The 18,999-nt window shown below is 41.6% G+C and overlaps 2 protein-coding genes across 2 annotated transcripts in view; both read right to left on the reverse strand.

Annotated features, from left to right (window-relative positions):
* Positions 1 to 11,453: 11,453 nt before the first annotated feature.
* LOC101084205 (disintegrin and metalloproteinase domain-containing protein 20) lies at positions 11,454 to 13,847 on the reverse strand. The gene has a single exon (XM_006932956.5). It carries the CDS (start codon positions 13,845 to 13,847, stop codon positions 11,658 to 11,660), a length of 2,190 nt encoding a protein of 729 aa, XP_006933018.2. The 3' UTR covers positions 11,454 to 11,657.
* Positions 13,848 to 13,872: 25 nt separating this feature from the next.
* Positions 13,873 to 18,999, reverse strand: part of MED6 (mediator complex subunit 6) — a 57,618-nt gene continuing 52,491 nt past the window's right edge. The window contains exon 7 of the mRNA XM_045060132.1: positions 13,873 to 14,002. Within this exon, the coding sequence (XP_044916067.1) occupies positions 13,937 to 14,002 (66 nt within the window). The 3' untranslated portion in view covers positions 13,873 to 13,936. The remainder of the gene's footprint in view (positions 14,003 to 18,999) is intronic.

Raw genomic sequence — 18,999 nt, forward strand, 5'->3', positions numbered from 1 at the left:
TACACCAACAATGAAGCAACAGAAAGAGAAATCATGGAATCTATCCCATTTACAATGGCACCAAAACCCATAAAATACCTAGGAATAAATCTAACCAAAGACGTGAAAAACCTATACACTGAAAACTATAGAAAACTTATGAAAGAAAATGAAGAAGACACAAAAAAATGGAAAAAGATTCCATGCTCCTGGATAGGAAGAACAAATATTGTTAAAATATCAATACTACTCAAAGCAATCTACATATTCAATGCAATCCCTATCAAGATAATACCAGCATTCTTCACAGAGCTAGAACAAACAATCCTAAAATTTGTATGGAACCAGAAAAGACCTCGAATGGCCAAAGCAATCTTGAAAAAACAAAACCAAAGCAGGAGGTATCACAATCCCAGACTTCAAGCTGTATTACAAAGCTGTAGTCATCAAGACAGTATGGTACTGGCACAAAAACAGACACTCAGATCAGTGGAACAGAATAGAGAACCTAGAAGTGGACTCACAAACATATGGCCAACTAACCTTTGACAAAGCAGGAAAGAATATTCAGTGGAATAAAGACAGCCTCTTCAGCAAGTGGTGCTGGGAAAACGGGACAGTGACATGCAGAAAAATGAACCTGGACCACTTTCATATACCATACACAAAAATAAACTCAAAGTGGATGAAAGACCTAAATGCAAGACAGGGAGCCATCAAAATCCTTGAGGAGAAAGCAGGCAAAAACCTCTTTGATCTTGGCCGCAGCAACTTCTTACTCAACACATCTCCAGAGGCAAGGGAAACAAAAGCAAAAATGAACTGTTGGGACCTCATCAAAATAAGAAGCTTCTGCACAGCGAAGGAAACAATCAGCAAAACTAAAAGGCAACTGACAGAATGGGAGAAGATATTTGCAAACAACATATCAGATAAAGGGTTAGTATCCAAAATATATAGAGAACTTATCAAACTCAACACCAAAATAAATTAAATAAATAAATAAATAAATAAATAATCCAGTGAAGAAATGGGCAAAAGACATGAACAGACACTTTTCCAAAGAAGACATCCAGATGGCCAACCGACACATGAAAAAATGCTCAACATCACTCATCATCATGGAAATACAAATCAAAACCACAATGAGATACCACCTCACACCTGTCAGAATGGCTAACATTAACAACTCTGGCAACAACAGATGTTAGGGAGGATGCGGAGAAAGAGGATCCCTTTTGCACTGCTGGTGGGAATGCAGATTGGTGCGGCCACTCTGAAAAACAGTATGGAGGTTCTGGGTGGGGGGTGGAGTTGTTCTGTATTCTGATTGTGGTAGCAATTTACAGGAATCTGTACATTTGCTGAAATTCTTAGAACTATTCACTAAAATAAAGTCAATTGTACTGTATGACAATTAAAAAATTAAAAAGAAATCAATGTAATTCACCACATTTACAGACTAGAGGAGAAAAATTCTATAATTGCCTTAATGGATGCAGCAAATTATTTGACAATATTTAACCCTCATTTATGACTAAAATGGTCAGCTAACAGTAATAAAAGGATATTTCCTCAACCTTGGTAGGCATGTATGAAAAATCTACAGCTAATATCACATTTCATGGCAAAGCACTGAACATGACTGGGAGCAGGGCAAGGGAGTCTGCTATCCTCACTCTTCTTTATCATTATTCTGGAGGTCTTAGACATGCAATAGACAAAGAAAAAGAAAGCATACGGATTGGATAGGAAAAAAAATGAAATTCACTTTTATTAATGAAGATATCATTGTGTATACTAAATTTACAAAAAAAATCTATCAAAAACCACATAGGGTGCATTTAACAAGGTCACGTGATATAAGGTCAATATGGAAACATAAGTTATATTCTATGTACAGTAACTATTTGGAAAATAGTAGTAAAACAATATTAGTTAAAGTAGAATAAGAATTTTAAATACATAGGGATAATTCAACAAAGTATGTGTAAACCCTGTACAATTAAAGTTATTTAAATAATACTGAGAGAAATTTTAAAAGACCACAATAAATCCCTGTTTCTGGATTATAAAACTGGATTAGATATTGTTAATATGTGTTCAATTCTTCCCAAATTGATCTACAGATTCAATGTCATGCCAATAAAAATACCAGAAGACTTTTATGTAGGAACAGACAGCTGACTTAGAATCTTATGGAAATGTAAATAACTTTGATTAGCCAAAACAATTTTGAAAGGAACTAGACAATTACCCTCAAATTTTCTTATGCCCTTCAGCAGCTAACTCCCCACCCCTTACCTTATGCAGCTACTGATGTGATTTCTGTCACTATAGAATTTTGTCCATTTTAGGATTTCATATAAATTCAAATAGTATGTATTCTTTTTAATCTTGCTTCTTTCACTCAGCATATTTTTTTAAGTTCTTATTTAAATTTCAGTTAGTTAACATACAGTGTAATATTAGTTTCAGGTGTAGAATTTAGTGATTCAACACTTACATACAATACCCAGTGCTCACCACAAGTGTCCTCCTTAATCCCCATCACCTATTTAACCCATCCCCCCTCCCCACCTCCCCTCTGGTAACTCAGTTTGTTCTCTATAGTTAAGAGTCTTGTTTCTTGGTTTTCCTCTCTTATTCTTCCCTGTATGTTTGTTTTGTTTCTTAAAATACACCTATGAGTGAAATCATATGGTATTTGTCTCTGACTGGCTTATTTCACTTAGCATAATACTCTCTAGCTGCATCCACATTATTGCAAATGACAAGATTTCATTCTTTTTTATGGTTGAGACATCACCTCACACCTGTCAGAATGGCTAAAATTAACAACACAGGAAACAACAGGTGTTGGTGATGATGTGGAGAAAGAGGAACCCTCCTGCACTGTTGTTGGGAATGCAGACTGGTGCAGTCACTCTGGAAAACAGTATGGAGATTCCTCAAAAAGTTAAAAATAGAACTACTCTACCATCCAGCAATTGCACTACTAGGTATTTACCCAAAGGATATAAAAATACTAATTCGAAGGGACACATGCGCCCCGATGTTTATTGAAACATTATCGTTACTCAGCATATTTTTTGAAATTCATCCATTCATCAGGATTGTGTAGAACTGGCATAAGCAACAACACATAGACCAATGAGACAGACAAAAGAGTCCAGAAAGAGATCCATGCATAAATACTCCATTGATTTTATGGCAAATTTTTAAAAGTTTGTTTGTTTTGAGAGAGAGAGAGAGAGAGAGCACGCACTCATACAAGCTGGGGAGGGGCAGAGAGAGAGAGAGAGAGAGGGAGAGGGAGAGAGTGAGAGAGAGAAAGAGAGAGAGAGAGAATCCCAAACAGGCTCTGTGCTGACAGCAGAGAACTGGATGTAGGGCTCAGTCTCACGAACCATGAGATCACGACCTCAGCCAAAGTCGAACACTTAATCAACTGAGCCACCCAGGCGCCCCGATTTTATGGCAACTTTGCCAAAGTAAATCAAGGAGGAAATGAAAATCATTTTAATAGGGACTCTGGCACAACTGTATATGCTTATTGAAAAAAATTACCATCATCTTTCATAGTGTAGAGAAATAAACTCGAGATGCATTACAGATGCAACTATAAAAGTTAAAACAATACGACTTCTAAAAAAAAATAGGACTTCCTAAAAAATCAACATAACATTAGGATAAGCAATGACTTTTTATAAAATGTATAAAAAGGACTAACCTTAAAATAATTGGTAAATGGATTTAATCAAAATTAAAATCCTCTGCTTTTCCAAGAACACTGGTAAGAAAATGGGAGAAAATATTCAATTACACACACATAAAAATACTTCCAAAAGAAGACGTAAAAATGGTTAATAAACGCATGAAAAAATGTTCAACATCATTAGTCATCAGAGAAATGCAAGTTAAACCACAGTGGTAGACCAGTACAGACTCACTAAAATGAGTAAAGATTAAGTCCAATGGTACCAGGAGTCTGGGGGATAGAGCCAGCTGGAGTTCTCATCCATTATTACTGGCAGTGTACATTGTTACAACCACTTTACAACACATTTTTGGTGGCTTCTTGGTAAATATACTCATTGCATGCCCAATAATCCTCCTCTTAGATGTTGGTTTACCCAGCAGAAATTAAGCACGTGTTCTACTTGTGTATGAACAAGACTTACATATAAACATCCACTGCAACTTTACTCATAAAACAGCCAAAATACTGGAAACAACCCAAAGATTCATTAACAGCCCTAGTGGAATTGAATTGGTCTCCCCAGCGACAGTGGGAACAGCTTTTCCATCTACATCTGAGGGGTTAACCTGGCATTACCTGAGGAAATGGTAATGATCTCCCCTGAGATAACCACCATATAAGACAGTGCTAATGCTGATTCTCCTTGGGACCCACCCCCACCACCCTTCTTTGCTTCTAGACCTATAACTAGAGTCAAATCCCAGAGGACCCCTAATGATGAGGCATAAAACATGACCCACGAGAAGGTGCACTATACTCAAAAAGAACAATTTAAGTTTTCTAATTTATACCAACAGACATCCAGGGAACACGGATGGATACTGAGGGTGTGGGATAATGGTGGAAGAAACATAAAGTTGGGTCAGGCCGAATTTATTGATGTGGGTTCACTAAGCAGAGGTTTTGCATTTAATGCTGAGGCCTGGGGAGTTAGAAAGGGCTCTAACAGTTTGTTGGTTAATTGGCTGAAACATGGACCAAAAGAAGGCCAATCTTGAACCAATTGTAAATGCCTGACCTGCCTTGGCTTAACATAGAGGAAGGGATTTGGAGGCTTAGGGACACTGGAATGTTAGAGTGGACTTGTCATTTAAGACCTACTCACCCACACTGAGGGTCCAGAGGACATATCTTTCACTAATACTTATTTGAGAAATTTGTGAGGGGAACCAGCATCCTTGAAGATCTCTTGTGATGGCTCTTCTATGTAGGTCAGACTTTAGAGTGGGAACCATAGCCACTCAATTGTAAACCTAGAAGTATTAGGAATATATGGGACCCAGGGAAATAGGGGGTCAAATGGCAGCACTCGACCACCAAAGATAACGTAGGCATGGTTACCATAATGAACATAAGAGTCAAAATAATCTGACTCATGCACACCCATGGTGTTGGCTAGTTAATCATGATGTTCCTAGAAGTGAAATAGAAATTCTTACTTGATCTATATAAGCATAGAAGTTCCAAGTCAACAGAAAGTCTAACTCCAATCATAAAAGCAGTGAATTGCAGTCCTTCAATCAATTCCGATTTGAGCCAGTTTACAGACCAAGAACCTTTTGAATACATGGGAAGCCAAGTGCCCTTTAGGAAGAACCCTGATACACCAGTGAAAATTTACATGGTTAATCTTTCTCCCAGTATTTCCCAGAGGGACCTATAGCCTTTTAACAGGGTTGTACATTGGGGAAAAGGAAATAACCATACCTTTCAGAGACTACTGGACCTTGGCTCTGAAGTGACACTGATTCCAGAAGACCCATAATGTCACTGTGGCTTTCCAGAGCCAGTCAGAGTAGGAGAGCTTATAGAGGTCAGGTGATCAATGGGAATTTGGCTCCGGTTTGTCTCACAGTAGGTTCAGTGGCTCCCTGAATGCATCCTATGGTTATTTCCCCAGTTGCAGAATATGTAATTAGAATAAATATACTTGACAGGTGGCAAAATCCTCACAATAGTTCCTTGACCTGTAGAGTATGGGCCAGTATGGTGGAAAAGGCCAAGTGGAAGCCATTTACTACTGTCCCTACCTAGGAAAATAAACAAAAAGCAATACACATCCCTAGAAGGATTGCAAAGATAAGCGCCACCATTTGAAAGGTGCAGGGGTGGTGATCTCCATCACATTCCCACTCAACTCTCCTATTTGGGCTGCACAGAAAACATATAAATCTTAGAGAATGACAGTGTATTATTTTATTATAAGTTTAATCACATGGTGACTTCAATCACAGCTGCTGTACCAGATGCAGTCTCATTGCTTGAGAAAATTAACACATCCTTTGGTACCTGGTATGCAGCTATTGATCTAGCAAATGCATTTTTCTTCCATACTTGTCCATAAGGCCCACTAGAAGCAGTTTGCTTTCAGCTGGTAAGGCCAGTGATACATATATACATATACCTCTTTAGGGTTATAGCAACCCTCCATCCTTATGTCATCATTTAGTTCGCAAGGATTTTGTCTTTCCCTCCCGCAAGATATCACACTAGTCCGTTACACTGAGGACATTATGCTGACTGGACCTAGTGAGAAGAAGCAGCAACTACTCTAGGCTTATTGGTAAGACACTTGCACATCAAGGTGGGAAGTAAATCTAAAATTCACTTCTACCTCAGAATGTTTAGGGGTCCTGTTACTTAGGACATGTTGAGATATCCCTTTTAAGATGAAGAATAAGTTGTACCTGGCTCTCCTACAACTAAGAAAGAGGCACAATACCTCTGGATTTTGGAGGCAACATATTCCTCACTCGAGTGTTACTCCAGGCCATTTACCAAGTGACCTGAGAAGCTGCTAGTTTTGAGCAGGGCCCAGAAGAAAAGGAGGCTCTGCTACAGGTCCAGGTTGCTGTACGAACTGCTCTTCCACTTGGGTCTTATGATCCAACAGATCTGCTCATGTTCGAATTGTCAGTGGCAGAGAGAGAGATGCTGTTTGGAGCCTTTGGCAGGTCCCTAGAGATGAATTACAATGCAGGCTTTTAAGATTTGGGGGCAAGGCTCTGCCATCACCTTCAGATGAGAAATAGCTTTCCTTTTGAGAAATAACTTTCCTTTTGAGAAATAGCTCTTGGCCTATTACTAGGTCTTAATAGAGACCAAATGCTTGCTCATGGGCACCATGTTACCATGTGACCTGAGGTAATTGTCACGACCTGGTTGTTCTCTGACCATCAACCCACAAAGTGAACCTGTACACCAACACTCTATCAAACAGAAGTGATATATACAAGATCAGGCCTGAGCAGAACCTGAAGTAAATTACATGAAGAAGTGGCCCAAGTGTCCAAAGTCCCCACTCCTGCTCCACTGCCTTCTCTCTCCCAGCCTGCATATACAGCCTCATGGGGAGTTCCCTGTGATCAGTTGACAGGAGAAGAGAAGACTCAGGCCTGGCTTACAGATGGTTCTGCATGGTATGCACATCTGACTGTGGACAGCTACAGCACTGCTACCCCTCTCTGAGACATCCCTGAAGGCAGTGGTGAAGGGAAATCCCCCCGTGGGCAGAACTCTGGGCAGTGCCCCAGTGGGCAGTTTGGGCAGTTTTTCACTTTGTTTAGGAGAAATGGCAAGATGTGGGATTACATAACAATGTGTGGGCTGTGGCCACATGGTCAGGGACTTAGAAGGAACATGATTTGAAAATAAGTGACAAAGAAATTTAGGAAAGAGGCATGTGGATCGGACTCTCTGAATGGCCAAAAAACCACAAACATATTTGTGTCCCATGTGAATGCTCACCAAAGGGTTACCTCAGCAGATGATTTTAACAAATAGAATGACCCATTCTGTGGATACCAGTCAGCCTCTTTCCCCAGTCACCCATCATGACCCAATGGTTTCATGAACTTCATTAAAGTAGTTATGGTTGCAGTGTGGCAGTTACACTTGGGCTCAGCAACAAAGACTTCCACTCACTATGCATGACCAGGCTACAGCAACAATTAATTGCCCAATCTGCAGTGGTAAGGCCAACATCGAGCCCTGAGTATGGCACCTTTCTCTGAGGTAATCAGCCAGCTACCTGCATGTCAGAAGGTGGTCCATCACATTGAACTGTTTCCATCAGGGAAGGGGCAACATTTTATCCTTACTGGAGTGGACACTATGCATACAGATTTTCCTTCCCTGAACACAATGCTTCCATGGACTTACAGAAAGCTTTATTCATCATCACTGTATTCTACACAGCATTGCTTCTGATCAAGGAACTCACTTCACAGCAAAAGAAGTGCAGCAATGGGCCCATGGTCATGGAATTCACTGGTATTACCATGTTCCCCACCATCTTGAAGAAGCTGTCTTTTTTGTTTGTTTGCTTGTTTATTTTTGAGAGAGAGAGAGAGTGGGGGGGTGGGGCGCTGAGGGGCAGAGAGCGAGGGAGACACAGAAACCAAACCAGGCTCCAGGCTCTGAGCTGTCAGCACAGAACCCAACCAGAGCTTGAACTCACGAACCACAAGATCACGATCTGAGCCGAAGTCGGACACTTAACCAACTGAGCCACCCAGGTGTCCCTTGAAGAAGCTGTCTTAATAGAATGGTGGAATAACCTTTTCAAGACTAAGTCACAGCACCAGCTAGATGGCAATACCTTGCAGGGCTGAGGCCAGGCTCTCCAGAAGGCTGTATATGCCCTGAATTAGTGTCCAACATATGATGTTATTTCTCTCATAGCCCAGATTCATGGGTCCAGGAATCAAGAGGTGGAAATGGGAGTGGCAGAAGTCACTATTAACCTTAATGACCTACCAGCAAAAGTTTTGCTTCCTGTTCCCACAACTTCATGTTTTGCTGGCTCAGAAGGCTTAGTCCCAGAGGGAACAGTACTTCTCCCAGGAGACAAACGATTCCACTGACTGTAAGCCAAGACTGCCACCTGGCCACTTTGGGCTCCTCATGCCTCTGAATCCACAGGCAGTGAAGGGAGTTATGGTGATGGCTGGGGTGATTAATCCTGTTAACCAAAGGGAAATTGGACTACTACTTCACAGTAAATCAGTCAGAGTAAAATGGCAAGTAAGAGTGTCTGGAATACAGGAGATCCCCTAACATGTCTTTCAGTACTACAATGCCCTGTGACTAAGGTCAGTGGAAAACTACAACCCAATCCAGGCAGAACTATTAATGGTTCAGACCATTTAGGAATGAGGGTTTTGGGTCACACCACCAGATAAATAACTATGATCAGATGAAGTACTTGCTGAAGGCAAAGGCAATAGAATGGGAGGTGGAAGAAGATGGTTACAAATACCAGCTGCAATCAGGTGAACAATTATAGAAACAGGACTGCAAGAGCCATGACTATTTCTTTTGCTATGAGTACAGTTGTATTCATATTTCCTGTTTTCTTCTTTCCATTTTCCTCTTTCCTATTCCCTTATCACGTGGCATGAAATATTGAACTTATTTCACAGTATCTAGGTATTGTTAATTTCACATCATAGTATTTAACTTACAGGATATCAAGAAGAGTAAAAATCACTCAAGGGCTTTATATACTCTTCTGGGGATGGGGTAAATATGTAAATCCCATATCCTATTGGTTCTGTTTCTCTGAACAGAACTCTAATACAGATTCCATTCCAGGATGGATTGTATGCACTGAACCAGAGATCTTTTCTTGGGTCTGGGAACCAAGAACTGGAAGCCAGAGTGGGCACCACATATCACCATTTCCTATGACTCACTGGGGTGGTCTGTGCTTCCTGTCCCATTCAATTCTGTAATGTTAGAGGTTCTGATCTCCGAAGGGGTCACATTTTCACGAGGGGACAAAGCTAGAGTCCCAATGGAATTATAAGCTAACGTTGCCACCTGGGATTTTTGGGCTCCTTGTGTCCCTTCTCTAAGAGCAAGAAGAGGTTTCACAGTCTTGGAAGGTGTAATTGAGCCCAATCATTGAGAAGAGGTAGGACTGTTGTTAAATCATGGAGATGCAGGGAATATGTATGGAACCCAGGTGATCTCTTTTGGTGCTCCTTGGTATTCTCTAGTCCCACTGTGACTTTAAATGGAGAGACTTCAGCAATCCCAGTGTGAGAATGGTGACTAGACACTCTGGTGCTTTGGATACAAGAACCTGGGTATAGACAGTGGGTTATCACCCAAAGCCAGCAGAATATTATCTAAAGGTGAGGGAAACTAGAATGGATAGTGGAGGAGAGAGACAATAAGTGTCAATTTCAGCCCCAATACCAAACATGGTAGTAGGGACTGTGCTTCATCTCACTAATTTCCCTCTTATAAGGTTTCCCACAGGCAGAGATGCCTATTAGCATCCTGGATGAGCTGTTCCCAGAACATATATGGAAAAATGATTCAGGGCAATGCAAAAACTGGACTGTGAAATATCCAAATAAGCCACTTTTTTAAAATTTTTTTTCAACGTTTTTTTAATTTATTTTTGGGACAGAGAGAGACAGAGCATGAACGGGGGAGGGGCAGAGAGAGAGGGAGACACAGAATCGGAAACAGGCTCCAGGCTCTGAGCCATCAGCCCAGAGCCTGACGCGGGGCTCGAACCCACGGACCGCGAGATCATGACCTGGCTGAAGTCGGACGCTCAACCGACTGCGCCACCCAGGCGCCCCCAAATAAGCCACTTTTAAAAAAAATGTCTATTTTTGAGGGAGACAGAGCATGATTGGGGGAGGGGGAGAGAAAGAGGGAGAGACAGAATCTGAAGCAGGCTGCAGGCTCTGAGCTGTCAGCACAGAGCCTGATGTGGGGCTCAAACCCACCAACCGTGAGATCATAACCTGAGCCAAAGTTGGATGCTTAACAGACTGAGCCACCCAGGAGCCCCAAATAAGCCACTTTGATTCTCCTTCAAGGAAAGTCTTGCTGAACAGCTGCGGAGATTATAATCAGCAGAGAGTCTCCAGATGTCAGCTATTTAGGATAGCCTTGGTTGCCTTCCCAGGTCACCCCACATCCAGTGAATGAGCAAGAGAGGGTATGAAGACCTGGCCATTTGGGGCCAAATCTGTCACGCAGTATTTTTATTCCAGAGCTCGCTGCTGGGCTGGCCATGGCTTCCATGCAGTACCATTTCTCTCTGCACAACTGACTTCCTCCCCTTTTCACAGTAGTTGGTCCCTATCAAAATCTCACAATCTAAGCTCTAACTCTGCTTCTGGAGAATTCAGACTATCACAGTAAAATAACTACTGAAAGCACTTGATAGCCCTAGGGTGAGGGGAACAAAGGAAAGAACAAAGGAAAGTGGTTTATCAATATGCCGGTGATTCAAAGAGGTCCCTTGCAGAGCAGGGCAAGGGACCAGTTGCTGGTCAGAAATCAGAGGAGGACCACCCTGCTAAGCTCAGAGCTGCACGTCAGACCTCTGAGGGTGTCAGTGACCAAGAATGAAGGTGGTTCTAAAGAGCCAACAAAACTGGAGTCCAAAACCAAACTTGGCTACTAGAATGAATGGCCCAGCCAAAATGATAGAGTTACTTTCGGCACACAGAAACGTAACCCCTTTCCCCCCTCATCCAGCACTCTAGGCTACTTCTACTGCCCTCTGTTGGTACAGTTACCCACAAGAAAACAGGTGGAACAGAAGTGGGATCTGTAGAGGCATATTCCTGACATCACATCTAGAGCACAAAGGTGGGAGGAGGATTAGAGCTGATAGACTCCAGCTTCAAAATATCTCCTTGCTGTGCCTTTGCCCAGGAAATAAAAACAGACGACTTCCGAGGGGAAAAAAAAATGAAGTTTTAATATTGCTTAAAACATGAAGAGTAAGAAAGTACATGCTAGAAATCCTCTGGTGTGATATTAATGCTTATGATCCTGATATGAGGGATCCTTAAATTTTTCTTTAAACAGTCAGACATGCTCTAATGTTTCTGTACTATTAAAAGAAGTGCTAGATATTTGTTTAATGCGACAGGAGTTTTTAGCCTTCCTCTTCCTCCTCCCGCTCCTCCTCTTCATTCAAAATTTTCTTACCAAGTATAATTAGGAAAAGTAAAACAAAAAGAGTTAAAGGAATGAACCACAATAATATCAGGTAGTCCAACCATTTCTCTCCTTCTGATGCCACCTGGTTCTGAGGAGGTGGCCCGCTGTCAATACTGCCTCCATGGCCCACATGCTGGCACTTGGGAGGTGCCCATCCATAGTTGCAGTGGCAATGCTGTTTATTATTGCAGACCCCGTTCATGTGGCAGGTCTCATCAGCCTGACAGCTTCGCAGTGGATAGGTCATGTTGACACACTTCTTGTGGATGCATATCTTTTTTTGACCACACACTGTGCCATCTTTCACTTGGCCAATATCAGGTATGGACATCCCTACATGATAATCAGTGCCCCAGCAAGTGATGTTTTTGAGGTGAAGTTGATGCACTGTAGAATGCTGTATCAGACTAGGAATTACTTCCACATTCTCACACTGTACTCTCCCACAGAGAATATCAGGGGCCTCACATTTTATGTATATTAGGTCTGTGATATCACAGTGACCAAACCGATTTCCTTGGGTGTTGATTTCTCTGTAGCATCTCTGAGATGCACTCCTTGAGTCTTTGCCAAAAATCTCCCTGCACTGCTTGTCATGGTTGGGACATCTCCCTTCATAGCAGTAGGCATCATTACCACAGGGAACCCCGTCCTGCACGTATACATCTTCTGGGCACAGATGAGATGTCCCATTACACCATTCGGGGAGGTCACATTCACTCATCTGCTGCCTGCACACAGTCCCTGATGGCATGAACTTGCAGTCTTTGCAACAAATTCCAAAAGTACAAGCAGCTCCAGGCTTCAGAGTACAGTTCAACAGACAACAGGGGTCATTTAAACACTGGTGTATGGTGCCACAGTCACACTCCTCTCCTTCTTCAATCACTAAGTTCCCACAAAACTGTCCCATAGAGATATTCGCAGAATGTGGAGATGACTTAATACATGACCCTCTAGAGAGAGTATTGTCCCAGTACCGGGCATAACTGCAATTGCTGAACTTAGTTGTCACCTTCCGGGAAGGATACATTAGGCACCACTGAAGCCCACACACACATTGTTCAGTATCATGAAACATACCCAAATTATGACCAAGTTCATGGGACACAGTAAGTGCAAAATAAAACAGACTGTCTCCTTCAAAAACATCAACTCCACTATTAAAAGGGCGTTGGCATATCCCTCCAACGTAGGCAACTCCAAGCTTTGTGCCAAAACGTTTTTTTATGAAAAGATGGGCAGTGTCATGGTGCAGTCGGGCATCAAGATTGACAGACTTCCAAAGGGCAAAATCCTCCACAAGCTGATCTATCTGATCAGCGACAACTAGGTTTCTTTCACTCCAGATTTCAATCCCAGTCAAAACTACATCAACCTCCAAAGAGTAATATAAGATATCTAGTATATTGATAACATCAAATACTTCACGCTGTACTACTGACACGTTACTTTCGTAGTACAGGAATCGATTATGGTCCATGACTACACCCAGCTCAAGAAACCGCAAGTGGGTCCACCAGCCAGGATAAGAACTTTGTATCAGAGTAGAATTATATGAGGCTCTCAACTGCAAATGTCGTGCTATTTCCTCTTCTGTTAGCCCACATCTCATAGGTGGGAGTTGTGTATCATCACTATCTCTCTTATATACCAGGTGTTCAAATGTGGCAGAAAACCTAACTGGCTCAATTTCATAAGCAAGGTCATTTATCTGCAGCATTCCTCGAAAACCTCCAGAACAGGTACTGAGGGCAACCAGGGATTCAGGGACTCCTTCCACATAGCCATGATAGTAGCAGTCGTCTGGAACAAAAGGCTGATCCTGGTGGAGGGCTTGCTGGTCTGTGTAGGTGAACACCAGGAAGTGTTTAGAAATCAAGAGCTTCTTGACCTTCATGTGGACAATGTGTCTCTGGCCCCCAAACTGCAAGCTGTAGGAGAGCCAGCCTGGTGCCTTTATACCTCTGTCCCTGCCAGTCACCTTCAAGGGGACCACCAATTCTGGGGAGGAGAAGTGCTGGGAGGGCCTGTCTTGAGAGTGGCCAGAAATGAACCGAGACATCCCAACCCAGAGTAGCAGAAGAGTGATCCTGATGTGCACCAAGGCCTCACCCACTGCCATTATGGAGTTGTCATTATGAAGCCACCTGTCCAGGGCAGAAGAGGGCAGGGTATGAGGTACTGCTGGTCTGGCTCCTCCCTCTGAGCTGCTTAGGGTGCAGGGTTGACCTTTATGGATCTGTGTCCTAGAAGAGGTGGACCATCAGAGTTGCAGTGCTGTAAGTGGAAATAAAAAAGAAGAGCTAGGATGGGGTTGGTGGGGTAGGAAGGGTGGGATAGAGAGAGAAGAAAGTGAAGTAAAAGTGATTCTTCAATTGGAATGAGGCTAGAATTAATAAAATGCCCGAGACTGTCATATACATATGCACATATATGAGTATATACATATGCACACATATACATATATGTGTGTGTGTGTGTGTGTGTGTGTGTGTGTGTGTGTGTGTGTGTGTAGGCAGGCAGGGGGTGGTAGAGGACAGGTTTCTAGAGGAAGAAATGAAGGAGGTTAGTCATAAATAATGGTTGAAACTGGATGGTGGATAGATAAAAATTGATTACATACTGTTTTCTAAACATGTAAACCGGCAATGAAATTTTCCCTATTAAAAGACAGACATCTGACTTCCCGATTGCTCCTCCAACCAAAAATCTACCAATACCCTACTATCTTCAGGAAGCATGTGGACAACCCATCCAAAACCCACCGACTTTTTTGTCTCTTTTTGCCACACAGTTTATTCTATCTCCCCTTTACTTGTGCAGGACATCTGATCTCCCATTGTATCCGAGGTTAGCAGTCAAAGTAAGTGTCACTTAAGGGACTCATTAATTTTGGGAGACCCCTTCCAATCAAGACAGATTTTTATTTTAAGATGCATTCTTATCTGTAGAAAAACTCTGGACATCCAAAGAAAGGCAGCCACACTGATAGGGAAGCAGGGAATGCGTTGCTATTTTGAGACAAGGCAAACAGCCCAACTGCCTCCAATCACAGCATGCAGGCAGCAGCCTTCTCTCTACCCAGCTCAGCTGCATCATGCTTTCAATCATAAGAGACTCATCTTAGATGTATAAATATAGATTCTATTCTATATTTTTTCATGGCCAGTGATTTAGCTGAATTCTCTAGAGAAAGATGGATTGAGAAGCTTAATCCTAGAGTCAGTTCATTAAAACGTTCAAAAGGCCACACACAGTTCAAGTGGACTTATGTCATTCCTGTTGAAAACATAAATTTTGGTTCAGGCAAAAGTTAAATTTGTTCATTCACTAACTTTTATTAAAAGTATCAATAATTTATTGAATATTTGAAAGCAAAAATTAAATTTGGAGACACACTGGAACATATATACTGGTGACATGAATATTCTAAATAAGTACACAAATGGGGTCAGCAGTATAGAGTATGAAAAATATCCTTAGCATTATAATGTCAAGAACTCCTGTCCACATTTGGATGCTTTTTCAGAACTAATGGATGGCTACTGGAAGCCAAGAATACTAAATGAATCCTTTCAGGGAAAGGATCTCTGGTAGAGGTGAAATCCTAATTACTAGATTTCCTCTCCATTTCTCTCTTCATAATATACTTGGTATATGCTATAGATCTGGGAATATTAAGATGAGAATGTCAGTCAGAGAGAGACAAATACCCTATGTAGAATTTAAGGTACCAAACAGATGAACGTAACAGGAAGGGGTGGGGGAATAGAAGAGAGGGAAACAAACCACAAGAGACTCTTAATGATAGCGAACAAACTGAGGGTTGCTGGAGGGAGGTGGGTGGGGGATGGGCTAGATGGGTGATGGGTACTAAGGAGGGCCCTTGCTGAGATGAGCACTGGGTGTTGTATGTAAGTGATGAATCACTGAATTCCACTCCTGAAGCCAATACTGTATTGTATGTTAACAACTAAAACTTAAAATTAAAAAGAATAAATTATATTTAAAAAAGGATGAGAATGTGTGAGTTGGAAGAGGGATATTAAAGATAAAGCATTAGATGGACGCCTGGGTAGCTCAGTCGGTTAAGCATCTGACTCTTGATTCCCGCTCAGGTCATGATCTCACAGTTTGTGGATCCAGTCCCACATGTCTGCCCCTCCCCTGCTTGTGCACATGCGCACATAAGTGCACGCTCAAACACGTACGTGTGCTCTCTCTCTCTCAAAACAAAAAGAAAAGATAAAGCATTATAAAAAGGAGAATAACCTATATTAAGCTTTGTCAGAAATATGATGCGGTAATAATAGAAAAGTTCATTGCTGAGAATCTTTGAGACACATCAGACTGTCAACATTGCATTGCTCCAAAGATGAGCCTTGAAGGAACACTGTGTTACCACAAACCATGTGAACCGATGTCACTCCAAAGCCCTCCTTTCTACGGTTACCAGCACTTCAAGCAGTGTTCAGGTTTTCCTCTTAATCAATACTTAGCTCTTCTATTTCCAGCAGCTATTTCAAATTGCCCCAAACCCTTATCTTCCCATGTCTCCTCTCATGCCCAGTCACAGACTCATTTCAGTGTTTCTCAAGCTTAGGCCACAAGCCATACAGGGTCACGAAGTCAATTTAGTGAGCCACAACCAATTGACACAATACTAAATATCAGAGAGCCTCACACAGATCAGCACCCCCTGCTGTTACCTACCACCACAGAAGCCATAGTAGCGTTCTATTGACACTTGTTATATAATTATCAATTATTTCCTGAACTCCAAAACTAAAATTTATAGCTGGAGATGGGATCTGCACATTATATTTCTCCGTTGTTATTTGGCTTCCTGAAGTTTTATCAACACGGATTCGAGAGAGAGAATAAAACGCAAGAAAAGAGGACAAGGAACTTGTCATTACCTATCTGCCTGCCTGCTGTTACGTTCTGTAAATTCCCAGCCATGATGCCTTGCTCTGGTGGGGACAGTTGGTTACCACATTCCCAGAACCAGCTCCATTAAGCCCTAACAAAGGTATGAGTACTAGATGAACAGTGTGCCCTTCTCAGAAGTCTGAGCACCAGATGTACAGAGCCATCCTCCAGTACCCCGGGTGACCCACACTAGCTAGCCAGTGTCCCTTCCTTAGATGTTCCAGGCATACCACAAAGCACCCTGATATAAGCCCCATGTGTATAGCACTTCTCTCTCTGAGATCTGAGTCACAATTCTGGAAGACCTTCTTCCAAGTTGCTAAGTATCAGCTCACCAAGTCCCCCAGTACCAGCTCAGCATCACCTTATGGGAAGAACAGCTATTAGCTCTACAGAACCCCTTTTCTGATTTCCTAAGTTACCAACATGACCAGAGCAAAGCCCTATCTTCTACAGTCCAGATCTATGAGGCCCATTATGAAACTATCCATTTATGATAACCCCATCCTCTGCCCTTCCCTACACCCCCCCCAATCTTAGGCATAGAGCTTTTTCTAGCAACTAATACCTCTGTGTACCTCAGCACTTCTTTTCATCTTTCCAGTCCTTTAGAAACTTTTCAAGAATTCCTTTAGATTAATTACTCTTGGTAGGCTTTTCTTTCCTGGACTAGATCTTGACAGCTACAGGACTTGGTACCAAGAGTGCTGCCAAGAGAGACAGACACCATGGGACTCTGGGATTGGTATGGGCATGTCCATGGCTTTACACACTGCTGAACTCCTGTCCAATGGGGAATGAGCATGCAATGACATCACAATGAATTGAATTACCAGCCAATGTTTACTGTGATGAAGTGTACTACTGAAGCAAATGTGTAGGCACCAAGTGTGATGATGGCTGAAGCAAATGTGTGGGGACCAAGTGTGATGATGGCTGGAAGTACCTCAAAGACTGTTCTGGAGAATTTGCACAGTGAGGCTCAAGGCTCTAAACTCTCAGCTCAAAGAGCTGATAATGATAGACCTAAAAGAATCTCTCATTGGTTTTGGACATAGAGTCAGTTTTACCACAAAAAAAAAAAAAAAAAAAAAAAAAAAAAAATCAAACTTTAATTGTGAAGTTATAGAGCCACAACATAAGTTGAATGTGTAGATTTGCCAAGACTCTGATGGGAAAGTTAGAACACTGAGAAGGCAAAAAACCTTGACGCTTGCAAAGAAGAACTCCAGATGGACTTAACTGATTCTGAGTATCTTGATCCTCCCAAGTGTCCCTGAGTCTCAGTTACTGGGAGAGAAGCCAGTCTGAAGAGCCTAGACACCTATAGCTTGAGACCCTGTCCCTTCTGTGGAAGTTACTCTGCAAGGAGATACCTAGTCTCCTGAAGACATACTCTTACCATCCTTTATTGGCTCTAGATGCAAATCAGAATCTAATTCAACACATTCCAGGGGAACAAATTCAACATCTGAATTGAGAGGAAGGAACTTCTACACCAAAATAATGATAATATCTTACTAATTTATATTGCCAAAAAGGGGGGGGGGCATTATATTAATAACAGAAAAGCTAAAGTAGTTAAAGATATATTTAGTGTGATAAAATTCAACACAAATTTGTATTTATTTAATAAATACCTTCAAAATATATAAAGAAAACATTGAGAAATCAAAAAGAAATAGAAAAATACAAAATCTACTTGTAAATATTAACATACTTCTCTCAGCAACTGAGAGAAAAATCACCCACGAAAAAAGGATAAGGAAATAGAAGATTTAAGCAAGGCTAATCAAATTAACCTGACACATGTAAAACACTACAGCCAACAACTGCAGAACAGGTATTAGGTTCAATTGCACATGAGATATTTAGCAAAATAGATGATATCCATGGTCATAAAGGAAGTCTCAACAAATGGTAAAAATAAAAATCGCATAATATATGTTCCTTAACTACAGAATTTTTAAAAACTGGATAGGAAAAAGAGCTAGAAAATAGCCATTTCTTTCAAAATTAAAGAAAAGCCTTCTAAATAAGCCATGGTCCAAGTATGATCAAAATATGTAATTAAAAATATTTTGGACTGAATGAAAATACAACATATTAAATTTGTAGAATTAAAGCAATGCTTATATGGAAATTTCTGTATTTCAAGGTATATATTAGAAAAGGATAGTAGGGGTGCCTGGGTGGCTCAGTTGCTTAAGCCTCTGACTCCTGATTCCGGTTCAGGTCATGGTCTCACAGTTTGTGAGTTCGAGTCCCACATCGAGCTCTGTGCTGACAGTGTAGAGCCTGCTTGAGATTCTCTCTCTCTTCTTCTCTCTGTCCCTCCTCCA

This window comes from Felis catus, chromosome B3 (genome assembly GCF_018350175.1).
Source record: "Felis catus isolate Fca126 chromosome B3, F.catus_Fca126_mat1.0, whole genome shotgun sequence".
Lineage (NCBI taxonomy): Eukaryota > Metazoa > Chordata > Mammalia > Carnivora > Felidae > Felis > Felis catus.

What these genes read in the sequence shown, in the direction of transcription:
- LOC101084205 (XM_006932956.5), bottom strand. Translation starts at nt 13,847, where the DNA reads ATGGCAGTGGGTGAGGCCTTGGTGCACATCAGGATCACTCTTCTGCTA.